Below are 27,828 nucleotides of genomic sequence, written 5' to 3'. Positions count from 1 at the left end.
ATTCCTCTTTTATTTTTTCCTAATTTATCATCCTCTTGAAATATATTTTCAGTTTAATTAATATCCTATCTTATGGTGACTAACAGCAAATAAATACAAAAATTAACATCATTAAAATTATTAACCAGTAAAGGGCTAAGTAAAAGAGATGCATCTTGGGACAACTCTACATACGGACTTTGCACCAGCTCAGAATTCTCTGGAACTGTGTCTTCAGGTGGCATTGGCTCATTCTGAGAGCTGAATTGTCTTGCAAAACTAGTCTTTTGCAACGTTGGAGGCTGTGGGTATTCTTTTTTCCCATTGGCAGATACTTTTGCATCTCCCACTACCCAGCCTTCGGTAAGCTATTCTATTTCAAGCCAATTTGAGGGGGAGGGGGGATTCTCACAGCCTGGTGACTGCACACAAGCTATGGAAGAGGAATGGAAAACAACCCCTCACAAAACTTCCCAGCAGTGTACATGTGGGATGAAGGAGGAGGAACTGTAGCATTTTATTTTCCTTTTAAATGGAGAAGGAAAGTTGTATTTTTTTTTCTGGGATTTGCAGCTGCTCATGGACAGGTTTCTGATTGGATTATTTTATTTTTGCACTCCTATAGCTTATAACCTTCATGGGTCACTTCCTTGTAGAAGAGGGCTTGACACATCCCTGTGATGCCATGAACTACACCTTCGAGTGTGTACACTCCCAGAAAAGCTGCCCAATGGGCAGGTCATTGGCGAAGGATCACACTAAAGATTTACTGGAGAAAGAAATGGCAGGCCCACTGTTCTGCCAAATACCCCAAACGGACATTTATAATTAACATACTGAACGATGACACCCCACCACCCAGAAGGTATCCAACTATCTATCTATCTATCTATCTATCTATCTATCTATCTATCTATCTATCTATCTATCTATCTATCTAATTTATCCCCGCCCATCTCCTCCCATCAGAGGACTCTGGGCGGTTTGGGAAGAGCACAGAGAGCAAATGCAATTATTACTGGTGTTTATGATACCGTTGGATATTCAATGTCTGCTAAAATGATGTCCATCAAGAGCTGGAAGTGACTGATTGATGGAACAAAAGTATAGGTTGGTTGGAAGTACTGATTGATTTATGGTTTCTCAGCATATTTCCTACAATTTTTGCTGGTTGTCAAAGCAAACTGCAGTTTGGTTTCAAAGTGCTTTGGAGGAATTGGAGAGTGAAAATAGTGAGGTTTTGGAAGTACCCCTGTGCCAGGTTCTTTGGCAGTTGCTCAATTAAAAATAATTCTTACAGGTAAGATTGTGAGTTTTCTTTAAAAAGATTTATTGAGAGGAAAGAGACAGAGGTACAGTAATTTCAGCTACTGAACTATTACCAATTTAGAATAAATTTATCCACAAATACATTAGGGTAGAGACTTTCTTTTCACTGATAGTAGAGGATCTTGCAGGTGGCTATTTACAAGATCATCTTTGAAATCCTTATCAGCCTTTTCAGGGTGGCCTCCAAGTAGAGCAGATGAGACATAACAAAAATGTGGATAACTGTTGTCAAATCCAGCTGGCCAACAATTAATTGTAATTGACACACATAGCATGAGTGTGGAAATGCACCTTTTGCCATTGATTTTTCTGGAGAATCTCCTGGGAATCACAAGTAACCTGTGGACCTGCTGTTTTAGGAAGGAGTGCAGCACCATCCAGCACAGTCTAAATCACAGTACCAGTATTTCCTATTGACCAGCAGCACATCCACCTTGTCTGCATTTAATTTCAACTTGTTCTCCCTCATCCAGTCTATTGGACTAAGCAATCTTCAAGGGTCCATGCTATTTTTCTGAAGTTGGGTGGCAAAATACAAGAGAACTAGGTATCACCAGCATATCGACTGCAACCCACTCCAGTGTTCCAAACAATCTCCTCTGGCAGTTTGATCTATACAGCAAATGCAGCAGGTAAGATGAAGATGAGTAAGTTCAATAGAAGTCTGCATATACTGAGCAAATATTTCCCTGATGTATTCCTCTAATCCACTGAAGAAAAAAATGGAGAACTGAAAAATTCCTTTGCTTTAGAGTCACTAGGCCATACCCTCTCTCTTGGTTTTAAGCTTTTTTATTCTACCTTTTGCAGCACTGCTTATTAGAATAACAATTAGAACATGATCTGATTCTCCGTATTTGAACTTGCAACACAGAATTGCGGGGTGAAGTTGCTCTCAAGCTTGTTCATTAATTTTTTAGTTTATTTATTAAATGAATAGGCTGCCCAGCTTCATCCCCTCTGGCAGCAAGTTCTAGAAAGGATGCTCTGGGTTTACAGATCCTAAGATGAATTTCCCTTTTTTTTCCTTGCACCACAGTACTTTCTTAGTGTGTCTGACTCTCCTGTTACCTAAATAGTTATTCCTTCCAAAACAGATGCATTCATCCTCCGAAGGATGAACTCAGTTGCTAATTCAAACCATCTGGTAAGAATCAACAGTTCTCAGGTGTGGTCACACCTCTATGGAATATACCACCCTTGGAAATACACTTGACACCTTCACTCTTGGCGTTTAAGAAGCTCTGGAAAACTTTCCCTTTCCAGCTTCCTCTGAGGCTTAGTGGAGAAGGAAGATGGCCATATTTTCTTTGTCCACAACTTTTAAATTGACATGACTGATTTTTAAGATTGCTGTTGAGATTCTTGTACTGCCATCCAGAACCATGAGATTGGGGTGGCACAAAATTAAGCTAATAAATAAATAAATCAGAAAAAATAATAATTTGGCACTTTTAGCGACACATTACAAGCGATAGCACTTCTGCTGGATGCCGTGGCCATACCAACTTTGCCAAAGGAAAAGTGCTCCGAGCCTTGAAAACAGAGTGCATCTCATTCAAGCACCAGTTCCTGTGTAGCACAAATAGTATTTCTCAAAAAAGATGCCAGATTACTTCGAGTTTTAAAAAACAAACTAGTTTGGTTGTTGACTCTTTTCACTCAGTAGTTTGGATGTCAGTGGTGCAAGGTTTAATAGAATCTTCATCCAGGCTGAGTGGTGGCTTTTTATTCTAAACAGAAGGGGGGAAAAAATAGCATACTTTTTATTAATTACAAGCTTGTAGTGTTATCAGAGCCACCGAGTTTTTTCCATTTTTAATTTGACTTCTGATATTTGATCTATGAACAAGTCCTTCAGAGAAAACTGCTAGATAGTCTAGCAGGAATTAATCCCAGGGACTGGGTTCACACAAGCCACTTGGTTAAATGTTAGTTTGTTGAATAAATCATTACTGACTAAAATGTATATATCATATGAAGCTAGAAATCGTGTTTCTGACTAAAAACAATGTCCAGAGTTGTGTTCACACAACATGATAAGCCAATGGGCTAGAAACCAGGAGGCTGTGAGTTCTAGTCCCGCCTTAGGCATGAAAGCCGGCTGGGTGACCTTGGGCCAGTCGCGCGCGCTCAGCCCAAGAGCCAATCAGGCGTGGTATGAGAGTTCTAGTCCCACCTTAGGCATGAAAGCCGGCTGGGTGACCTTGGGCCAGTTGCGCTCTCTCAGCCCAACTCACCTCACAGGGTTGTTGTTGTGGGGAAAATAGGAGGAAGGAGTATTAGGTATGTTCGCCGCCTTGAGTTATTTATAAAAGTAATAAAGGCGGGATAGTAAATAAATAAATTAATTAAAAAATTAAAACAAACCACATTAATGTATGAGCTCAGCTGCTAAAATAGGGGTGGAGAAGCTGAGGAAAATGCTGCTTTCTGAGATTATCAGAGGAGGACTAATTGTGCTCCATTAATTGGCAGCCCCAACATAACCATTAATGCCTATTCCTTTTGAGGATGTTGCTTAATGGTAGAACAGAGGATCTGAATACAGAAAGGCTCAGATTCACTTGTTAGCAGCTACGGTAAAAAGAGGTCAGAGAAGAGTGCTTACTCAGCACAACTTTACATTCCACCCTGTGTTTCAGTCTGAATTACTTCTCACCCCAGTCATTTTAGTGAGCTCTACTCACACGATACTTAAGGTACGACAGATAAGTATCCCATCCTAGAGTGATGACCTCCATGTAGATCACTCGATACTTGGGTGGCAGGAACAGGAAGTTGATCAGCTGCGTTGGTGGCCACACACACCAGTCCATCTGCAAACAGAAAAAACTAAGTTAGCTGCTCCATCAGCAAACTCTGGGTCAGAAAGCAGGGGACAAGAACTATGTTTACCTTGTAGAATTCCCAGAAGGTGTCCTCCAATTCATGCCAGCTTTGCTCCAGAGTCTGTCCTTCTAAAGATCCAGTCCCTGCAGATAATAAAAAGGCAGGTGGAAATATGGGGGCATCTGCCTTAGCTACTGGGAACTCAAGGAACTGTGAATTATTCACAGGAAGTCAAGCACAGAAGGCTACCACAGAAACACCACACCCTCTGTCTCTGCCACCCACACACAAGATCTGTAGCAAAGCCCCAGATATTTTCCCATCTGTGACCAATTCATTTTTGCCCTCAGTAGAATAGAAATTCCCTTGTAGCTTTAGGAATTTAGTCTTACCTATGAAATACCAAACCCCAAAGACTGGAGAGGCAACAATCTGATCAATTAAAACTTTTTTCAGGACAGTCCTGATGCCGCTGAAGCCAGCAGCAGGGAAGGCCCAGTCTAGCCACAGGTACCAGTAGTGCATCATTGGGCCCATGCTGCAGCCGATGGTCAACATTCGGGCTGAAGGATAAAAGTTGCTCCATTAGCAAAACACAAGGAATATATCTACAGAAACAAGAGAGGAGAACCTGTGTGTCCTCTTATTTTAGACTTAAATGGCTCTCCATCTTGCTACAGCAACTCTAATGACAGATAAAAACACCATACAGCTAAAAAACCAAAAACAATCAACTCATCCCATGACAAAATAAAACTATGAGGTTTAGGTTGCAATAATCTGTAAGACCATTAGATGACAGCCAAGTGATACAGAAAATGAACTCGTTGCTGCTATCTAGAGGTTGTGTACACTTTTATAGCCTCGATATGGTAGCTCTATGGGAGAGGAGACAGAAGCAGAACAAACAAAAAATGAATGACAAAAGGTGAGTCTGGCATACAGTGGGCTGGCTGGAGGGCAACTTTAAAATATCTGGACTGTCTGGGACAACTCCAGATGTCTGGCCACTCTATTTTCAAGATTTAATGGCTGTGCTCAACAGCATTATCACATACTGAATATGAAAACTCAAAGTGGACTTGTAAAGGGATAGTTAAAAGAGGATATAGGCATAGTTCAGAAGGAAGGAAAATCATTTTATTTTATTAGAATTAACAAACATTATCAAGTAACTAAATAACAAAAATCCATGATGCATAAATAAGATATAGAAAATACAAAAAAATCTACTAAAAAGTAAGTAAAGGGACAGGTATTTACAAATTTACCATATCTAAAATATTACCATATTATAGACTAGAACTATTGACTATAAAACTATAAATTAAAACAATTTATAAGCTATAAAATTCCATCCAAATTTGAATTGTGGATCCTGCCTCTGATGTTTAATTATTTTAACTCTGTGATTTATTCTAATGTAACAACTGAAGAGGCGTTATTAACCCACATCTTTATTATGACATTATCTAGAGTTTTCCAGTGTTGGGCAATTATAACTTTAGCTGCTAAAATTAAATAGATAATAAGTTCCTTATTTTTAAGCTTGAGATTCAGCCCTGTAAATAAATGCAGTCAGCCTAATTCTGATAAGAATTAAATCCTTTGTTTAGTAATGGTACTTATCTCCCCAAATATTTTACACCAAAAGGGTGTAGCTTTATCCCATGGCCACCACAAATGGAAGAAAGATTTTTTTTTTTGTGACAACCTCTCCAACATTTGGAAGAATCACTTTATTTATTCTGCTTTTTACACGCTGAAACAGAGACTCTTAGCAAGTTACAGCCTCAATAAAACATCCGTGGTATAAATAATTTTACATCATCGTAAGTAATTTCTGCATGGATAAAATCATAAAACCACCAATCAAAAAGCAATAAAAGCAGAAGGTGGTATCTATAACTCAAAGGCCCTCCTAAACAGTTTTCTCCCCGGTTATATCTGCCCGTCCCATCAGGTCCAGCAGAAAAGGCAGGTGACGGTCCTGTATATTAAGGAATGTCATCTGGTAGGACCCAGGAGGAGAGCCTTTTCTGCTGTGGCACCCACCCTTTGGAACATCATCCCCCTGGAGGCTAGACTGGCCCCAACCCTACTTGCCTTTCAGAAGGCTCTGAGGACAGGCTTTTGCCATCGTGTCCAGTTGTGGTGTGGAACCTGTTAGATGGCTGCATTGACTGGCATATGACTTGTACTTTCCCGCTGATTATGTTTTATGGTTTCTAATTTGGTTTTAATGTTCTTATTTGCTCTCGTTTCGTTTGTTTATTGTCTGTTGCGGTCGCTTTTAACTATGCGAGCCACCCAGAGTCACAAACGTGAGATGGCTGGCTACACAGATTAAATAAATAAACAAAAATGTCCCGAAACCCAACAAGGTAGGAGCTCAGCAGATTTCAAGGGACAGTAAGTTCCATAGCAGCACTGCCACTACAGAAAAAACGTTTCAGGCCTCCATCCTCCTACAACTCCTGGAAATGGGGACTAGTAATAGATTTTCTGGGGAGCTCTTCATTCAAGCGGGTTGAAACCGAGTGGAGATATCCTAGAGATATCTCAGTGTTGAGCCATGGAGGGCTTTAAAGGTCAAAAACAGCAGTTAACATAATATATACTGACCCGTCCGGGCACGATCCCATTTCTGTTTAGGGTCCCGCCTCATCTCCCAGGATTGACGAAGTGTGTCTCCTGCCGCTAGAAGCCCCCCACAGCTGACAGTGTTGGTTACCAGCAGGAGGCGGCCTTGGAAGAGAGGCTTCCAGTAGACAGAAAGGCCACTGAAAATTTGCCTGCCACGAGCAAGCATGGCTGTTCTCCTGGTGCCAAGTCTCTGAGGTGAGAGGGAATGCAAGAGGAAAGCAAAATGAAAAACGTGTTTCTAAGGGCCAAGCACATTTGTATCTGTTGCGTACTCGCTCCACACCTGAAATGATTCTACGCATCTTTCCCTGAATTAAGTCCCCAAATAGATCTGTCCTGAGTAAAAGGATTAATGGCAGGCTCCCTGAAGACTACTGATTTCCTTCCCATGCCAAAGGCACTACTATCCTTGTTTAGCAACCACTCACGGTTACAACGGTGAAGAAAAAGTAACCGTGCAAGCAATTGTCACGTTTATGACCGTCACATGTCTGTAAAGCAAAGGAAACCTAAAATAAGATCACAAGCACAGTTGTGGTTTCACTCAGCGACCACTTCGCTTAATGACCGAGTTGCCGATTCCGATTGTGGTCGCTAAACAAGGTCTACCTGTATGCTGTTAACACCTGTACACAATTCCAACGCGTAGAGTTTTTTTCTGGGCGGTGCCAGGAGGGGCAGCATCTCTTGAACTCCCACTTGCTGTATAGCAAGGAAAGGACTCACCTGTGCTTTCCAGGATATTCAGTCTTGAATCATACTTTTCAAGTTTAGCTCAACTGTTGCAATCTAATCTTGTTATAATGTTGTCATGTTCACTGTTCCGATGTTTCTGCATCGTAACGGTTCGCTTGCCGTGGTGCTGATACGTGTTCTGGCTGGGAGGGTGCTGCTGCGAGCCTTGTACTGAGAACGTGTTGGTCTGTGCCAGAAGGAATGTGTTTAGACTATCTCTGAAATGTCAAGGTCTCTTTGCCCGTTGAGCAGCAGAGCTCGTTAGGAGCACCTGGGAATGTGGGGCAAACTGTATGTGAGGGAGGGGCTGGGCTGCTGCTTGGAAGATGCTATTTAGTTTGAGTTTAGGCGCGCTTTTCTCATTCTCAGCTTTTTACCTGTTTGCACCCTTTTCTAAATAAACTCAGAACCTGAATTGTCATTTTGAGTCTGAGCGTTTTATTTGAATTAAGGCAATCATCACAAATGTATAGATCTTCCTGGACACTGTTTCAGATTTTGAAGTGCTTGTTAAATTGTTGCTGGAGATTTTGGATTCCAATAGACCAGTGTTTCTCCAAGTGTGGTTCTAGGACCCCTGGGGGTCCCCCAAAAGCCTTTCAGAGGTCCACAAAATCAAAATTATTTGCCTATGTCGAAAAATGTATTAAAATCTCATCAAACAATCACAAGAAGTGGTAGCAACAGCAAATGCATTGATTTTAATTTTTAGTACCGTAAATATCAATAAATATAACCCATACTGTACAAACAAAAGCTCTTTTGGGGTCCTCCGTAATTTTTAAAAGTGGGAAGGGGGCCTGAGAGAAAAAAGTTTAAAAAACACTGCAATAGACAATAACGGGGAAGGCAGTCGTGCCTTTGTGAACAAGCCCCGTACTTGGTGTCTTGGGACACAAGCATCCGGCTGCACTCTGCTCATGCCCAAAGGCACGACTTTTTCCACTGTGCGAGAGGAGACATACACATACGAAGAAGAACCTGCACGTGGCCAGCGACACCCTCTCCACAGTTCTGGAACTAATCCCAATGTGGACTTTGCCCAAATGTCCCGAAACTGAGCCCGGGCGCCGCACGGCTCCTCACCAAAGGCAGAGAAGCGCAAGGAGGGCTTGGTTCAACCCTTTTCCCAATAATTTAGCCTTTGCCGTGGCTGCTCACCGGTTAGTCGAGGGTTGCGCTTCTTTGCAGTCACTTCTGGAGAGATGGGCGGCTATATAAATTTGTTCAATAACTAAATAAATAAATGAAAAAGAATAAAGGAAAGCGGAGAATGAATCCGCCGGCATGAACCTCCACCTGCCAGCCGGCGAGCTAGAAAGGAAGAGCGAGTCACGCGTGCGAGCTGCCGTGCGGAAGTAGGTTCGATCCCGGTGGGAGGGCTACAGGGACACACAGAATGGGTTTAGCAATAAAACTTCTAACCCAGTCGCTGCTGCTTGCCTCACCTTGGAAAAACGAATGGAAAAGTTAATTAAAAGAGAGCAGCGTTCTGCGCATGCGCCAAGCCTTGCCGCCGACCCGAGTGAGCCGGAAGTGAGAATTTCTTGCTGCGATATGAAGTGACAGAGATGAATTACCCGAGACACTCCCTGAAAGTGAGACGCTCTAGCTTCGATGCTTCCGGCTTTCGGGTGGCTCAGGCAGCCCCTTCCAACCGAGTGCCGGGGCGCATGCGCATGGGTTTATTTGTTTCATGGGTGGGAAAGTCGTGAGTTTGTTCGACGGAAATGGCGGGAAAGGTTCCGGTCGGCGGGTGAGGAGTGGAGAGAAGGATGGATGGCGGCAGTGGGGAGGCTTGGGTTTTGACTTTCCTTTCACCCAAGTTCATTGTCTTTCTAGGGGGCCTGGCACGACTGAAATGGAGACGGGTGCCCGACCGAAACAGAGAGGTGAGTAGTGGCATTGGGGAGTAGATTTCATGGTCCACAACCAGCACGTGATCCGCTGCACGACGTGTTTACACATTATTTATATCGCTTTGCACAGGAGTCGTTCTGTGGAGTCAAGAGTGGCTTGGGTTTCGTCTCCCATAAAGTGTTCCCTGGAAAAGCTGTTTCTCTCATGGTTAGTAATAGAACAAATACTAATTACATCTCATTGTTTCTCTTTCAATTTTTCCTCTGTTAGGGGGAAGAATTGTGCCATCCCGTTACCTGCAGTATGATCAAAAAGCAACTGGAAAGGTGAGGACTGCATTAGAAACACCTTGCTCTATAGCAGTGTTTTTCAAACTTGGCAGCTTTAAGATGTGTGGGCTTCAACTCCCAGAGTTCCCCAGCCAGCATGAAAATGCTGCTCCATAGCTTTTGGGGAATATAAGAGGAGAGTCATGTTAGTTTCTGGCCTGCTAATTTTTTAAAAAAATAGAATTTCAAGTTGCTGCTTCTCTATTTTAAGGGAACATTTTACTAACTAATGCCCTGTAAATTTTAAGGGCTATTTTTTTTATTGCAGTGCTAATATCACCTGATAACAGGTTTCAGGTTTTGTTTATTATTGTTATCTGAGTGAATGAATGCAAGACTTTTATTGTCATGTCTATTAGATTGTGAGCCTGCAGGAGCAAACGTTTATTTTTTAATTTGTATACAACACAATATATCAGGGAATTCATAAATAATACGAGAAAATAAATGGCTACTTCAGAGAGGCAAAATTTAGGGACAACTCTGTTAAGGTGGATGCAAAAGTAAAAAAAAAGTTGAGGGGCTGGTTTTGTTTTATGTATACAAAGTATGTTTTATGTATTAATATAACTATAATACAAGGCTCAGATTTGTTTTGATAACCACCTGCAATGTAAAAACAACTGTTTCTCTCCAAACAGTAGCAATCAAATAAGAGTGAATTGTTTAGTTTCAACATGTATGTATTTAACTGGCAGGGTACCTCAAACACCAATTTGTCCCTTGCAAAAGGTCTAGGAAATGTTGGATCTCCAAAGAGACCATCTGTTCAATTTCAGAAATACAAGGCTTCAGTAGGTAAGTTTTGGCTTTATACAGCCCAGAAGTCGTCTGCATTTTTTTACCAAATGCCTACAGTGGGAGCTTTCTAGTTTTGATAGTTGCAGAATATTCAGAGAAGCATTCCGAAGAACTCTTATCCTCTGGCCTTGGATGTAAGTTCCTAGAAGTTATTGTCAAATTATAACATTCAATATGATGAATGAGAAAGGATTATTTCCAATGATACTTTTAAATTATACTAAATCAATTAGTATGGCCCTGGTCTTACTCACTTTCTGGGAGGTTGCAGCTTGGCGACCTGTGTAATGGCCAAATAGGGATCTCTTAATGCAACAGGTTATGCATCCCTGACTTAAGAGGGTTTTTTGTGAATTTCACTAGGGTTGATTGAATTCAACTATTGCTACATATACGGAGTGTATACCCAACACTCCCCTGGAGGTGCTAGATGCAAAAGTAGTTCAGAATTCTATAGCAGGGTTGGCTATGTTTTAGGAAAGCTTGTCTGCCATTATTATTTTTGACTAAGGAAGTATGGGGGGAGCTCCTGTTGGCAATATTTTGGCAAGAGTGGATGATGAACATGATAGTGAGTCTGCCCAGTAAAGAGTTATATAAAATCCTGGAATTCATTTTGAATATGCTTTAGAATTGTTCATTTGCAGTAGACATTGGACTCACTTTCCTTAGGCTTAATTTAGCCTGCAGAGATTCTCTTTTTGTCCTGCATGCAGCTAGTAAGGACCTATTGCACTTCTGAACCTCTTCATGCTTTTTCCAGGCCCCTGGGTACTCTTATCTCTGAGGAAGTATTCACCTGCTAGGATTTAAAGCAGTTTTGATTGTGGGCAGTGGGAGCTAGTCTAAACCTTCACTGCAATATATGGTGGTTTTTAGAGAGGAATGTTGTGGGGACCCTACCTAATTCTACAATTCTTATTTGAAAAGTTACTCCTTCCATGTCATAATTTCAGTGGAGCTTCTTTTAAAGCTTAATTCCAGGATGTTTTTATGGAAGGCACTAGTAGAAAGAGTATATGGTCCCTTCTCAGCTAAGCTCCCCCCTTGAAATTTATACACACAGCAGTAGGCTTTAAAATAGTCAACCCCAACCTTTCTCAACCTTTTAAGGGCTCGGGGAACCCCTGCAGGCTCAAATATAGGCCAGAAGTTACAAACTTATTATATTTGTTTCATGTGTAGGCCTGTATATATGCATTCACAGTGTTCCTAAACTAAACATAAAGAATGAAAATTATCTCTTTAATGTGAAGTTGCCCGAATTGGAAATAATTTTTTAAATAAATCGTGATCTCCCAGGGAACCCCTAGGGACCACTCGCAGAACCCTAGAGCTCCATGGAACCCTGGTTGAAAAACCCTGCCCTAGTCCCTATTAAAACATACTAATGGATATGCATGCCTGAGAGAGAGAGGAAAAAAAGAATGTGGGGATATGTGGGAAAAAATGTACTGAAAGTCATATGTCCACTTGACTCAATAGCCAAACCACTGCTGGGAGGTGACCCCCAACTTTCTTGGAGTCAGTTCAACCCTTTAGTCAAAAATAGGTTCCCTACCTTGGTCTAGTTAAGTTAATCAGAATCCCAGAGGGGGGGGGGAAATCCTTCATCCCTTTTTCTGCAGAAATTACGCCCGGTGTATTACAGTCAACTTTTCTGGACAGCCATGAGAGTTCTCGACCCGAACTGGAGGTTTCAGCTATTAACGGTACGTGTGCTCTTGAGCTGTATACTTGAATGTAAGCATAGTTGCACATAAGGCAGGCTTATGATTTTACTGCCAAAGTCATGCAGAAATCTATTTTTAAATTGAATTACAGGCACTCAAGATGACATGTTTTGATGTAGCACCAAGATTCTTTAAGCAGAATGGTGCTGCGTAGATCAAATCTAAATGAGCTGTTTGGATCAATTAATGTTTGCTTTTCTTACTTAGCCACTCTGAGGGACTGCTGGTAAAACTAACATGACTTTGCATGTCTGAGTTTTGCCTTTAACTGCAACTAGCAATATAGAATCCAGTTAGTATCCTTCCTTTTTAGATATATCTCTAACTTCCTGCTTTTCTCTGAAAGATTTGATAGTTCCTGTGCCTTTTTAATCAAGGTATGGAGAAAGGTTTCTGTAAGCAGAGCTTACTATACAGCATGAAATATGAGTGCCTGTTGGAATTCCCTCCATGTTGTTAAAATGCCAAAGATCCTGTTTACTATAGGCCACCCTTGTCTTCAACCTTCTTAAAGCAAACATTTCTACCCATAGATTCTCAGTAAGTAGCTGAAAAATATTATACAGGTAATTGACCTCATTCCTTTATCCATCTGTGTTTGCCTTTTTATTTTCAGAAAAAAGCCGCTATAAGACACCAGTTTCAAAGCTCAGTATTAAAGGCCCTTCCAAAAAGAAGCAGATCTCGGTAAGTAAAACAACTTAATTGTTTGCTGCAAAGTAAACCTTGAGTGAGTAATTCTGAGCAATAGGGGACCATATTTTGAGGCTTCCTATTGCAGCTCTTGGTGCAGGAATCAGAAGAATTCTTTCTTGGGACTCACTGCTTTCATATGCCAGCCTACTGCCTTTATATCTAATTTCCACTGTGTTTGTGATAATGGCAGATCTTTCACACTGGCCTTCCTTCTAGAGACTCCTTCAGTTACTCAGTGCCACATGAGGAATTTATTCAGCCTAATTCATGAGAAATATTGCTGTAGCAGGTGCATGATGGCCACTAACCTAGATGCTTGGTTGAGTTTGGACTATTGCAGTGTGCTGTCTTGAAGACCATTTGGAAGCTGCAACTGCTTCAGAATGTAGCAGCATGGGCAGTTATGGACATGCTACAATATACCTGTGTAACACCTCTGTTTTGTGAGCTGCACTGGTTATCAGTATGTGCAAGTCAAAGTGCTCGTTATCACCTATAACAGGAAGCAGGCCTTCTCTGTCATGCGGGCTCCCCTCTGGAATGACATTCCCCCAGAGAGCTGTTTGGTCGCCACCCCAACCGTATTCAAATGAGTCCTTAAAACTTGGATTGCAGACCTGTTAAGGGATGATTGGTTTATTGGATTTTGTTGTTTCTGTTGTTGTTCCTTCCTTTCTGAGTTCTGTATGTCACTGATTTACCTTGTTTCATATTGCTTACTGCCCAGAATCATGATGGAGTCAAGCAACCTATGAATCTAATAAATAAAAGGGGAAGTGTCAAATTAATAGAGGCTACAAGCCACTACTTGTTATAATGTTGATAAACAATAGTGGTACTCTTCCCAGAACCAGCTGCGGTGGGATATTCACTTATTAGGCTGAACAGGCCTTTGGTGTGTCCCAGCAGGGCCATCTTAATGGTCACCACATATTTAAACCTCTGGTGCATCTTTATCAAGGAGAACTATATCAAACTTACTACTTTTTTAAATAGTATGATTACTGCAATGTCCATATTGATCAAAAGAATCAATACAGACATGTAAGCTACATTCACTGTGCTTTGTGAATTTTATAATCTCTCTAAATATTTAAGTATTGTTGCTTTGACTGCTGGAAAAATATCTAAGATTTAATAAAATTAATGTCATATTTCAGGTTATACACTTAAAGACTGTATAAATTTGCTACAACAAATGAAGTATATATTTTTGTAGAACAACCAATAATGTCCAAAGTATTTTACTGATTTTTGGGTAACAGACACATCTCCATGCTCTGTGATGGTGCCTGCAAGGCACCATTCTATGATGAGCATGCCTGCAAGGAGTAACAGGCAGAAGGAGGGAGACCAGGCTATGGAGTTAAAATTGAGCCAAGAGAGCTAGGAACATAGCGGCCCTTTTTTTCTTGCCATATAAACTGAGTACTTAATCCAGCTCAGCATCATATACTTTACTTGCAGGAGCTCTTCAGAGATATTTTTTCAGCCCTATCTAAAGATACCAAGGATTAAATCTAGGCTGTTTTGCATACATTCCACCATTAAATTGTAATATTTCCAAGAACACATTAACTCCAGATTCTAACCAAGGATGATTATTCAGTATCTCTAACAAGATATCTCTAACAAGATCCTCACATTTTAAAGGGGGATATTGAACCCAGATGAGCAAGGGTGTGCTACATTAGGTGATATAGCAGTTAGGGAGAATAGGAGAAACAGTATGAAAAGGTTGGTTTCTTAGGCTGAAATCTCTTTTGATAGTCTTCCTATTCCTGAAAAGTCAGTAATGGCATATCTACCATGGGTTAACCTGAGTTTCTTTTCTGGAGCCATTGGGAAATAGTCACAGTCCTGTTGTGTGACCACTTTTTTGTCTACAGACTGCGAAGAATATCTCTGCTTCCTTATTAGGTATCCTCTGATTTAGATGATCTGATTGGGATGCTGGACTCTCAGATGCTGCTGTTAACTTATGCCTCCATAAAGGTAATAGTTCAACAGCCTAAATACAAGACTACTTTAAAGAATAAACACATTTTTTGGAAACATCTTGACATAGTTTTGAATCTAGAGATGCTCTGTTGTAACAGATGGAGAAGAACCTTGCCCTTCTGGAGGGGAAAGCTGAAAGAAACTTGTTACTGCTGTGTGAGGAAGTGGGGAAACTTCAGAGGAACGCACATGAAAAAAAGCATAAGCTGCAGCATCTGAAGAAAGAGACAGAGCTCTCTGAAGCACTAGAGAGACAGGTTTGCCTAGTTTTACATAATATATGCAGAATAGATTGAAAACATCAAGATTAATGTCTACCAAAGCTTCCTAAGCAAAGCTTGGATTTGGGAAGTATATAAAGCATTTCTAATCAAATGACTTTTCTATAAATGGATAAATAATACATCCTTGCATTGTACTGCAAGCATAATGAATACAGGTGTCTCCCCCTTCTTTTCTGTTTTCGACTTCTGTCAGTTCATTGTTTTTTAGGTTTTTTCATTATTTGAGGGCTTTTACTAACTTGGTGATATATGTAAATCAAAATAAATACATGTGTAGTCCTTGCTTAATGACACTAATTGGGACCAGAAACTCCATCATTAAGCAACACCATCGTAAGTTGAAAAACCATGTGACCATGTCGCTTGGCAACAGCAGTTCTGATTGCCATCATTAAGCGGGGACCTTTGTGACTGCAACCTGCAACTTCCTGCCGGCTTCCCCGTTGAGTTTACTTGTCCGAAGGTTGCAAATTGCGATCGCATAACTGCGGGATGCTGCAACAGCCATAAGTATGAGGACTGGTTGTAACTACCATCCATTCAGTGCCATTGTAAGTTCGAATGGTTGCTGAACAAGTCGTTGAGATCTAAATCTAGAACAAAACTAAAAATAGGCCTGTGAGACAGAGTAGAAGGAAAAAACTGGAGTAAGTTTAGTTGAAGAATAGGATAGATTTTAAATAATGTGGGGCTGTGCTGAAGTATTCTTATGAGGAGAGAAAAAACAGTTAGCTCTTCTGAACTCTGTAGTCTGACGGTCCATGGCTTCTGCAAGCAAGCTGAGTTGCAGTATGGGCCATTATAGGACCCAAGGAGGTGCAGCCAGTTACTGTATTTATAAACCATCTTTGCACAAATGGAAATCCACATACCTTACCACAGCAAGTAACAGTAATAAACTATGTTATAAAATATATCAGTAGGGAACCCAGTTTTACAGTAACAATTGAAAGATATGAAGAAGAAATGTGTAGCTTAAGAAGAAATGTTATTTCAAATGTTTTTGCCCAGGTTTGAAAGACATGCAGGGTACCGTGAAAAAGATGGAACAGTCATGTTCTGTTTTGTTTCAGAAGGCTACATGTGAACCAGTAGATGAAACCTGAATGAAAACAGATTTTTGGCTAAGCACTAAGAGAAATTAGTTCAATCATTCTCATCCTGGACACCTCCAGATGTGCTGGATTTCAGGTCCCATCCTACCCTGCCAGTAGGGACACGGACATTGCCCTAAGCCAGTTTAAGGTTTTTGTCTCCAGTAACCACACTAACCACAGAAGGCAACAGGGTGCATTTCTATAACAGTTGTGTAGACCTATAGATTCTATAACTGCCCCTTTAATATACCTCTCAGTTCCAGCACAAACTGCTCAGATGTCTACAACTGATTATTCTGCTTTCTCATTGGAGTAAAAATGTATCTATGTCTTAATTGGGGCTACTAGGAATATATCTTATCCTTTTGTTCTAGAGAGGATGTTTGTTCAGGTTACTGTAAGTTAGTACAGGAAAGGTTGAGCACAGAAAGTCAACTCAGAATGGCAACTGAACTATTGAATCTCTCTCACCATCCGTTTGTGCCCCTCTATTCCACATAGTGTTCCTACTCTTGAGGTGCTTGGTTGAATGCAATTTGCCACAGGAGGGAAGGCCCCAAGACTACTTCTGCCAAGTAGTTTAAATTGTAGAGTCGGGTATGCAAGTCGCTACTGATATCTAAGTGCAGTAGATGCTGTGACACAAACCACGTCTCACCCCCACCCCCGGTGCATTTTATTATCCTCAATCTCTGGATCCTAATGTCCAGAATTTATGCATATCTCTGGCTCAATCACCTTTTTGGGATAGTTCAGTCTTCCAGTTCTCACTCAGGCATCTCACACCAGCAAAACACAACTTGTAATTGCTTTTGTTCAGTTACAGGTTATACACATAATAGAAAATTAGATTTATAATCCTGAATTTTGTCTCTAATTGTTCTTACTTAAGAATGATTAAAATAGCAGAGTCTCTATGGGAATTTGCTCCTAGGTGCAAGTGTAGGAAGAACTGTTGACCAGTCATGCTTCTCACCTGTTGAGATAAAAACTGATGAGAAGATGTTAGTAAGACTACAGTATATGGTTGAAGAGAAAGTTGCAGAAGGAGCTGAATGAAGAAGTGAATTATCCATTTTTGGTCCTTACACTTACTATTCGGCAAAACAGTGTGCTGGACTCTGATCAGCAATTTTTAATAAATCTTATCTAGACATTATTACCATTTTATTCCCTGTTTGGAAGGGAGACATTGGATCAACTTGTTTTGTTTTGAATTCTAGAACAGTATCTTCACATAACAATATTCTATAATACCTTCGTCAGAATTAGTGGTTTGGCTTTTGATCATTTTGATCTTTTGTCTTCCCTGCCATTCTATGCTCATCTTTGATGGTTTGGAATGAAGTGTCTTTCTCTTCTGGCACAACTCCTTTCATTAGCCATGTTTGTAAATGAACAGATCATTCTAGTGTAATTTTTTCATCAAGGTGACCCATAGTCATGTAGTAAATAAATACCCAGTGTTTTTAGAAAGGTTATTTTCTGCTCAAACATAGATAGATACTCTCTCAGGTTTAATCAAGCTCCATTTTTTTGTCGTATAACAGATAATCCCAACTGAATTATGGGAGTTGAAGTTTAATACTTTTGGAGAGGGCATCAGACTGGGGAAAGCTGCCCTAGTGGTATGTTCCATGACAGTGGAACTACTACTTGGGAGATAGAATCCCTGTTTACTCTAAGTATTTGAGCAGCAACTTAACAGCCTCTGAGCACGTTGAGCCAGGGTACTTAAAGGAGCATTTTACATTGCTGATCCTGCACTCAGTGGTAAGTTCAGCTAAATGACCTTGGTTCTACCTCTGTTTCTATGATTCATTCAAGCAAATGCAGTGATTAAACAGGAAATGTTCTCTCCAGTAAACTGAAAACACTACACATCATAGCATAATCATAGCTATTACGAAAACTAGTATCATTCAGTAGGGAGATGTTCTTGCTGCTGAAGCAATAGGCAAGGTAATTTTTTCCTGCTATTACAGATAGTCCTCAATTGAGGAGGGCAATTGGGACCAGAATTTTCATTGCTAAGAGTTGCGGTTGTAAAGTGCAACTGCATCGCTTAGCGACAGCAATTCCTGCAGTCCCAGTTGCTGCTGTTAACCAAATCCTACAGTCATTGGCAAGGCAGCTTCCTGCCAGCCTGCCACAACCAAGTCAGTGGGGAAGCTGGCAGGAAGTTGCACGTCCCAAAGTGGTACAGGTAAGTGTCTGCTGACAGGTGGGGGACGGAGCGAGGGGTTGTGGGGGAGGGTGTGAGAGGGTGCGTGAGAGGCACAGGTTTGGAAGGGTGCATGACGGGGGGGTGAGGGGGTTGGGGAGGTGGCGCGTGAGAGGTACGGGTCAAGGAGGGTGCAAGGGGGTGGGCGAGACATGCAGGTTGGGGAGGGTGCAAGGGAATTGCAAGAGTTATGAGTCGGGTGTGAGGGGGTACGCAAGAGGCATGGGTTGGGAAGGGTGCACAAGGGGGTGCATGAGGTGCGGTTGGGGAGGATGCGCAAGAATGCAAGGGGATGCATGAGAGGCGCAGGTTGGGGAGGCTGTGCAAGGGGGTGTGCAAGAGGGTTGGGGAGGGTGCACGCGTCAGGGAGGATGCATGAGTGGCCACAGTGCGAGCACAAAGTGACTGGGGGAGGGTGCACGGGTGAGGGAGACTTACCCTAGCAACTTGCGACCTTCCCTGCTGGCTTCCCCATTGACTTTCTGGGGAAAGTTGCAAATGGTGAACACCTGATCACAGGGTGCTGCAACCAGTCCTAAGTGCAAACCAGTTGCCAAGTGCCCAGGTCATAATCACCTGACTGTGGGGGTGCTGGGACAGCCAGAACTCTGGGGACTGGTGGTAACCACCATTCATTCAGTGCCGTTATAACTTTGAACTGTCGCTGAACGAACAGTTGTAGGTTGAGGACTATCTGTACAGTTGTAGTGAAATTTGTTGTTGAAATGTATTGTGGAGCACTATATTTAGTTCTAGTTTCATTTGCCTCCTATGACTAATTTGCATGATCTATCTTTCTTCCCTGCTCCACACACTTGGTTTCCAGCTTGAAATACTTGGGCCTGTTTCTGAACAATGTGCACAGTTTAGGGAGGAATATAAGCACTTTGCCACAGCCCTGGACACAACAAGGCATGAACTGCCCCTGAAGGATATCTACATAGAAGAAAACATGGGCCAATATCTAGGTACGGAATTGCCATAATGATATATCTCTTAGCAAATAGATGGGCAGCTGACTGGTGGTCTGCTGAGAAATGCTTTTATATTGGGGAAGTTTTTGGATGGGTCCTGTACATGTATGAATGCATCTGCATCTTGAATTCTATTAGTGATTTACCAGAATTTATTGCTAAGGTGGTAGTAAACCTCACACTGACAGAAATGTTGAGCCTCTTGATAATCCAATTTTGCAGAAAGGGACATGAAACTTTGGAAAAGTTTTTTTTTTTTAATCCCTTCAATCTTGTCTGATCCTCGGAGACTGCCTGGACAAATCCCTGCAGTCTTCTTGGCAAGGTTTTTCAGAAGTGGTTTGCCATTGCCTTCTTCCTAGGACTGAGAGAGAGTGACTGGCCCAAGGTCACTCAGCTGGCTTTGTGCCCAAGGTGGGACTAGAACTCATAGTCTCCTGGTTTCTAGCCTGATGCCTTAACCACTACATCAAACCGGCTCTCATAAAAGTTTATACAACCCATCAGGTCTTACAGTATGTATGCACATAAGTCATTCTGTTTCCGTTAGTCAATACAGAGATTTTTGTGGCAGTAAGCCTGCCCTCAAAGTTTCCTGTCTTTTGAAATCTCAGTAGATACTGCTTATGACTTTTCAAATAACTGAAATTGCACCTTTCAAGATAGCTTTACACACTTACATGCCCACCTGCATGAATCATAGGAAACAGCTTTATACTAAGATTATTTTTTATCTTGCTCCTAGATTTGGCAACACTTTGGACTAAAACGTGGCTTGGTAGCTTGTGGTTCAGTATATTATGTGAACATAGCCAATGTGGTTACGTTGAGGTTTGGGAGTACTATGGCCTTAGGCAGTTGGGTTAATTTGAATACCCATGGTTAATCAAATCATGCGTTAATGTGCATATGAATATAGAGAGTGGTTCTCAGTAGTTTACCTTCAATTCTTGTATTTTTCACTGGTGATGAGCCTTTTGCGTGCAAAAGTGCTCAGTAGCAAATATGTATGCGTTACAGAACCTTTCCAGTGATGGCTCGTTTTATCGTAAAAATCGTTACCTCAGAAGCCCCTGTTGGAGTTTCCTTTATCTGCTTCTTTTAGTCAGGAAATCAGTGGTGCTGATTAAGTGAGCATTGGGTTGGAGCGCATCGTGACAAAACAAATTACTCTGATTTATCTTTCACTATTAAGAGTGGCAAGCAAAGACTGTAGTTTGGTGATATATAACAAAGCTTTTGTTTTACTATTCTGGGCCCTCTGGGTGAAATCTGGGGTGAAAATATGATTACTTTTTTTTTTTCTCATTCTATAGTTGTTATAACATGAGTTATCTTATGAGTTATCTTAGATATTTTACAGAATTTTGACAAATAATCAAAACATTTTAATGGCCTGAAAGAAAAAAATTTCCCCACTGGATTACATGGATGCAAATTTTATTGAGTAGGAAAGTCATCCTTTACAAGCTCGTTTAAACACGGCAGCCAAGTTTGATTATGTTGTGTGAGCTGACAGCTGCATCTTTTGACTTTTATGAGATAGCTGATTTGCGGAAGAGCTTGGCTATGACTCAGAAGGTTTTGAATGAAGCTCTGCTACAGAACTTTGAAGAAAACGCCAAAGTGCTGAATGTCATGAAGGAGCTAGAGGAAGCATCCTTGAAGCTGGATGCAGAGCTACCAAGGTACTTTGGAAGGTGTAGAAGAATCTATGTTGAAAAAAAGTGCAGAATATCTCCATGCCGTGATGATTACATGGTGATAACATATTTTGTTTCATAAGTCCCATCTTTTATATTGAGAATAGAAATGTTTGAAGAACAAGACAAATAATAGCTTCTATATTGTCTTCTCCCCTTACTACATTAGCTCCCTAGGATGTTTTTTCTGCCATGGTTTCAGTTAAAACAGGCCTTTTTCGTAAGATAAGTTAGAGTGATCCTTCAATTGATTGAAATGAGAATTTAGACTGAAACAATTTCAAGTTCAAGTCTTCATTTGGGTTTTAAGTAGGAATCCAAGGTAGCATTAGTGGTCATTAGAGATTGGCTGATCAGGCTCTTTCACCTGCACTCCTTCCATTGGCCTCCTAGACTGCTCGGCTTAGCCATGGCCACCTGCCAGTGCACTTATCAGTTCATAGTTGCTATGAGATGCTTTCTCATGGGAATGAGAAATGGGAATACATTTGAAAATCTGAGAGAAGATGATGTACTCACAAAATGGCTGACATGGCAGATTTGCCTATTCATAATGGTTCCCAGGGTGGGCATGGTGAGTCACAAAACACCCATTTACTGGAAGACAATAATTCATGTTTTGTGTTGCATCAAGCCAAGTTCCTACTTAATTTTTGTTATTGATAAAAAGAACCTTTAAAGACAGGGCAAGGAGCCTGTGAGGCGCAGCTGTAGTATCTGGAGGTTTAATGGTGCCCCCAGGCACTTGCTGCCTGAACCTATGCTGTTAAGGTTTTAATTCCTTTCACAGGTTCTTTTGAAGAAATTTTAAGTCTGTTCATATAATTGCTTTAACTACTTTTTTTCCCTTCCCTTCTTCTCCCCACAGGACCTTTGCGCATGTTGTGGACTTGTCTGCTGATGTGAGCAAGGAGGCCTCGCTCCATTATCAGAAAGTGTGTGAAGACTCCCTGGGTCTGGAGACCATGAAGCAACTGTACTTTAGTTAGACCCAATCTATAGCTCTTGGTGGGTTCGTCCCTGAAACAGGAGGCTGGTCCTTCTGTTCTTTCACTTTCCTATTGGAGAAGGACTGAAATATGTTACACCAGGTGGGGTAACATTTTCTACTCTTGTTTGTTACAATTGGTTGAGAGGGGAGGATATTTTAAAGAGAAACTTGATTGTCTGACATGAAAAACAGGATATAATCGGAAAAGTGCACAGAAAAAAGAAGGTGCAAGATGTACTTTCTTCCCCTCATCCCTCTTGGTGCCATTTCAGCTAATGGAAACTAGGACACATTTGCACTTTGGGATTCTTTCATTTTTGTATTAAAACAATTTTCTCATTGCAAATCTGGTGACAGTAATCTTCATTGGAATGGGTTCTTTCTTGCCCTGTAACATTATACAAATGTTAGCTTTTGAAGGAATATTTTCAAAATAATTTGAGAAATGAACGTATACCTTGCCTATAGTGTACAGAATAATCAAAACAAACACAAAAGCGGGTAATTGTGGATCAAGCATGAGTAATAGTCTGATTTTGGGGGGCTGTGGCGGTGTATGTCTTGACTGCTGGTCTATTTACTATTGATAGTTGTTCCTGAAAGGTAGAAGCTATCTCCCACTTCATTATCTTCCTTGTCAATTCTAAGGCTGATATATGTTGTCATTTGTTTGGTCTTGTATGTTTAATCTTAATTGTATTTATTCACTGTGCTCCTTGACTTTCACTGCTAGAACTTACAGATCACTTGAATTTTTACTTACCACAGTAGTGTCATCAGAATAGCACAAATTATTCACGTTGAATTTTAAAAATATGCTAATCTTCTAATCCAGCTGCCCTCAATATATATTAAGCATATAGGTTGAATAAATAAGGGGAGAATATACAGCCTGGCCTTGCTCTTTTGCCAGTCTGGAGCCCATCTGTTTCACTATATTCTGTCTGGACTGTGGCTTCCTGTCCTATGTACAGGTTTAATGTGCGGACAATGAGATGTTCTGGGATTCTCATTTTCCTAAGCACATTCCACAGCTTGACATGGTTGGCACAATCAAAAGCCTTTCTGTAATCAATAAACAATATTAATGTTTTTATATTCTTAGGCTTTCTCACAAATCCAGATTTCATTAGCAATAATATCTCTTGTTCCTCAGCCTTTTTGAAAACCAGCCTGAGAATCTGGCATCTCCCTTTCTCTGTAGGGCTCTGATATACATTAGATGATCCTACACATTATTATGTTAGCTTCTGAAATTGAGAATTTTGTGTGATAGTTTGCACACACTGTTAAGTCTGCTTCCTATGGTATTGTTATGTAGACTGAACTCTTCTACTCTGTTGGCCATTGTTGTTATCCAGATTTGCTGGCAAAGTTTGATTAGAACCTTTAGATGTTCTTCTGCTTTGCATATTTCTGTAGATATTCCATTAGTAGATAATAAGATCCCAAGTCCTCTTAGCACAGAATGATGTAAAATTTTTGTGAATAGAAAAGAGATGACGTGGCCAGAACAAAACCACAACAAAGTCTGAGCACTAATGGTATCAGTATTGAAAGAAGAGTTCCCTGTTTTATAAGAACACAATCTGAATTTGGTATGTGAGAAACATGAAGGAAAACCTGAAGCTATGAAAGTGAAAATAAAGCATGTAATGCTGAATGCCTAAGGAATAAGCTGGATGAACTGAAATGGGATGCTTTACTTCAGATGACATACATACATACATACATACATACATATATATATATATATGGTGCAAATCTATATCAAAGAATGGAATGGCAATGATATTCAAAAAAGATGTAACAAAAATATGTGCTTTTGCCAAACAATTCTTTATTGCCAACACCTTGCTTCAAGACTGCATATGGATAGCAGCAGATGGACACTGAAATCAGATGGGCTAAGAAGTAGATTACAGAGGGATGCAATGGAGCCAGGACATTTCCAGGTGCAGATTGGAACAGATAATTATTTGTGTCAAATATATGCATTAAATTTAGAAAGGTAAAGTAGGTTTAACTTGACAATAAAATACGTCTAGAAAGACAGAAAGAATTTAACTTAATGGAATCTGAGGAATTGTAAGAATGAAGAAACATTGTGAAAACCAAAGCAGAGTATTTCAAGGTAGAAAAGATCCAAGTGGCTTTCTAAACAAGCTATTAAGGTAGTCATGGAAAGAGGCAGAATGAAAGCCTTGAGCAACAACAAAGATGTATGATGACTGATTCTTTCGTTGCATGCCCTATTTCTGTAGATACACCATCAATTTCTGTAGCTTTCTGATCAGAGTGCTGATCTAACTTCATCTTATAGCACTAGAGGTTCTTGTAAGTAGGAAGCATTTTCTTCAGTACATTGGATGTTGATATATCTACTCTACAGAATTTCACTATATATCATTGATATTCTGTGAATCAGTTACTTTCTGTCTACTGGCATCCTTTAGCTACCAATCTAAGGTTGGTAGCCTGAATTTGAAGATGGGAAAACTTTCCTTGTAATGACATTGTAATACTGCCTCTTGTCTCTTCTAACAGTTCTTTGAAATTCTTTTGTTAAATTCCATCCTGAGATATTTGTCTTTCTTGGCTTCTGCTTCTTGGCAATTTCCACTGTTCTGACATCTAGTTTAGCTTTTTTTTTTTTTCTGTTTCTTGGTCTTTGGTGGTAACTTTTTCACTTTCATCCTTAATAACTTCCTTGATTTCATTCCACAGTTCCTCTGGTTCCCTATCAATGAGGTCCAGGATTTCAAAACAATTCTTGATGTTCTCCTTGAAAATAGTGGGTATATGCTCTAGATCATGTTGTAGAAACTGTTTGCCTTTGCTTTTTGCTTCAGCTTGACTTGGAAATTGCACATGAGAAATTTGTGATCAGTTCCACAGTCAACCCCTGACCAGGTCTTTGCTTTCGTAACTGAACTCTTTCACTTCCTTGTATCAATAATACAGTGAATTTGGTATCTGTGTGCTCCATCTAGTGATGTCTATGTATATAAGCATCATTTTGGTTGGTTGAAGGATGTTTTAACAGTGAAGAAATCATTGGATTCGCAGAAACGGAGATGTCATTCTGCTTCATTTCAGTTTCTTATGCCATAGAGTATGTTTTCATTATTTTTGGCATTCTAGTCTTCAACCACAAACAGCACATTCTGCTTGCATGTTGGGTCAATTTCAGGATAAATTTGACCATAAAACTCATCAACCTCTTCTGTGTCAGTGGTTGGAGCATAAACTTGGATAAATCACATTAAATGGTTGTCTGTGAAATTAATTAATATTACTCAATCATTGACTGCACTGTACCTGAGTAGTATATTTGCTATGTCCTTCCTAGGAAAGCAACACTGTCCCTTCTTTGCTTTTCATGTCCTGAGTAGTGAACAGTATGACCTGACTGAAAGTTTCCAATTCCAGTCAATTTCAATTTACTGATGCCTAAGTTCTCAATGTGTAGTTGATTAATTTCATCTTTCACTGTGCTGAGCTTTTCATCTTCATGCTTCTTGCATTCCATCTTCCCAGTGTAATTCTAGCTTTACAACTTTGGATTCTCTTTTCTTGCATGGCAATATCAGCAGCTTGATACCTCAAAGGCTTTAAACTAGCCACATAAATACCATTAGTATTCTGAAAGATCCTCAGGTCTTCCTCAGTAGCTTGTTGAGAGTCATGTAGCCTGAGAGGCTATCATCCCACACTGTACTGCCCATCCCTTTATATTATCTATCCATGAAGTTTTCTTGGTAAAATACAGAAGTAGTTTACCATTGCCTTTTCCAGTGCAGTATGAATTGACACCTTGGCCATTAAAGTGATCCTCCTCCAGCATTTTCCTGTAGTGCCTGATACAGCTCCCCATTCGCTTCAGTTGGGCATCGGATGACCTTCACACCTAGGTGCCTCTGCTGGGAATATATATAATACACTCCCGATATTCTTTACTCCTCCATCCCAGGAACATTCCCATCACAATGAGGCAGCAGAGCATGACTTTGAAAGGGCCTAGGGTCCTCCCAATACACAACTAATGTACACAATATCCTATCTCCTAATTCTGACTATACATAATGGTGTAAGTACATATATATGAAATTATAGTATCAGAGGGGGAAAGGAGCTACATTTTCCGCTTTGGGCCATGCAGGAAAAAAAATCACATCTAAAGGATAAATAAAGGAAGTGCCTACTTCCATGTGCTGATTGGTTTTATGATTTATTCTTAGAATCGTACAAATCTATTGCTCAGTGAATTGAAAGGATGCCAAGTGTAATTGTTTGCTTGTTGGAAGACAGTAGAATATTTTCAAACTTTAATGTTAATTGCATTTATTTTCCATCTCTCTTCTGGGAGTTCAGTGTGGCTTATCTGGGTTCTCTCCTTATTTTAACTCTAGGATAGGTTAGGCTGCCAGAATAACTGGCCAAAGTCATCCCGTAATCTTCATAGTTAAAGAAGCAGTTGAACCTGGGTTCCCCAAAGCCAAAAACCTTAATTGTTTAATACACTCTCTTGGAGCTGAGAGATTAGGAGTCTGCGTTATGACCTGAAACTGGTTCTCCTAAATCAAAGCACTGATGCATCTAGCTCGATCAACACAGGTCCTCCAGGTTTCACGTTTCTCCTCTTCCGAGCCCTTTTCGGAGATGCTGGAGACCAGGGCTCCCAACATACAAGGACGGACTGAGAACGCCACGCAGCGCCACACGAACCACACTCAACCCTGAGCCGTTTTAGGCAAGAGGGCGCTTGCACTCTTCCGCTCCCAATTGCTCGCTTCCTCCTCCCCCAACTTCTGCTGGGTGCGCGTGCGCCGGGGGGATATTCTCTCTTCCCCCCAACCCGGAAGTGCCTCACGCCGCCTCAGCTTGCGGTCGAGCGGGAGAGGAGGCGGAGGCGGAGGCGGCTCCGTCGCCGAGGCTGTTCTGGCTGACGGCGAGGGAGTCGGCAAGGGGAGCCGCTGCCTGCCTTGGCCGCGCTCTGCCTCAGGTAGGGGTGAAGGGAAAATGGGTCTGGGCGCTCTCTTTCGTGAGCTGAGGGGACTTGGGGGGGAGGGGTCAGCGGGCGGTTGGTTGGGAAAGACGTTGGGCGGGAGGGATGTTGGCTGTGCCAGGGAGGTAGCTTGAGAGGAGCTCTCCTAAAATGGGCGTGGGGGTGGGGAGTCTCTTCTTGGGGGGATGGGAGTTCACGGCTGGGGGTTCGAGGGAGGTGGTGTGGAGCCGGTCTTGTTCCCTGCAGTGACAGAGCTTTGAAATCGTGTGATCGCACGGCATGATTAACGTAACCTGGGTTCCAGCGTTTGCACGGGACACCTGAACCGCCAGCTGGCGTTCGATAGTTCGTTGTGCGCGTGTGAACGCAGACCGTGGCTGTGCTTGCTGGACCCTCTTAGCCCAGGGTTAATTTAACCATTATTTATCTAGTTAACACAATTTCCTGTGTTTCCTTTATATCCTAACCACATAGACTGTGGTTTGCACAATATGGTAGGCCAAAATGTAGTTGGATGGTTTGTGGCACAGTACATCATGTCCTACAGACATAGCATAGCATAGACATATATATAGAGAGAGACATATAGCAGAGAGGGAAATTTTT

General features: G+C 41.1%; 3 protein-coding genes across 4 annotated transcripts in view; 2 read left to right on the top strand and 1 right to left on the bottom strand.

The window, feature by feature from the left end:
- Positions 1–1,093: 1,093 nt before the first annotated feature.
- Positions 1,094–8,890, bottom strand: MPV17L2 (MPV17 mitochondrial inner membrane protein like 2). 2 transcript variants are annotated; one of them, XM_063290687.1, is made up of 6 exons: positions 8,683–8,890; positions 6,766–6,976; positions 4,533–4,703; positions 4,207–4,283; positions 3,999–4,127; positions 1,094–3,041 (listed from the first exon to the last, which is right to left on the bottom strand). In XM_063290687.1, exons 2-6 carry the CDS (start codon positions 6,950–6,952, stop codon positions 2,967–2,969), a joined length of 639 nt encoding a protein of 212 aa, XP_063146757.1. In that variant the 5' UTR covers positions 6,953–6,976; positions 8,683–8,890; the 3' UTR covers positions 1,094–2,966. The 2 variants fall into 2 exon arrangements, with proteins under 2 accessions (XP_063146757.1, XP_063146756.1); XM_063290686.1 differs by lacking the exon at positions 8,683–8,890 and having other exon boundaries at positions 6,766–7,008.
- A 288-nt stretch (positions 8,891–9,178) lies between these two features.
- On the top strand, positions 9,179–22,680 carry HAUS8 (HAUS augmin like complex subunit 8). Its single transcript, XM_063290680.1, has 11 exons — positions 9,179–9,277; positions 9,364–9,413; positions 9,652–9,707; positions 10,409–10,508; positions 12,140–12,223; positions 12,861–12,931; positions 14,861–14,935; positions 15,040–15,198; positions 19,373–19,514; positions 21,067–21,208; positions 22,092–22,680. The coding sequence occupies exons 1-11, from the start codon at positions 9,252–9,254 to the stop codon at positions 22,210–22,212; spliced, it is 1,026 nt and encodes a 341-aa protein (XP_063146750.1). The 5' UTR covers positions 9,179–9,251; the 3' UTR covers positions 22,213–22,680.
- Positions 22,681–27,090: 4,410 nt separating this feature from the next.
- Positions 27,091–27,828, top strand: part of MYO9B (myosin IXB) — a 78,555-nt gene continuing 77,817 nt past the window's right edge. Inside the window, exon 1 of the mRNA XM_063290678.1 lies at positions 27,091–27,219. The gene's annotated coding sequence lies outside the window, so the exon portion shown is untranslated. The remainder of the gene's footprint in view (positions 27,220–27,828) is intronic.

Source organism: Candoia aspera, chromosome 1 (assembly GCF_035149785.1).
Source record: "Candoia aspera isolate rCanAsp1 chromosome 1, rCanAsp1.hap2, whole genome shotgun sequence".
NCBI lineage: Eukaryota > Metazoa > Chordata > Lepidosauria > Squamata > Boidae > Candoia > Candoia aspera.
Note: the sequence above shows the minus strand (reverse complement) of the source record. Positions and strands in the feature narration are given on the sequence as shown.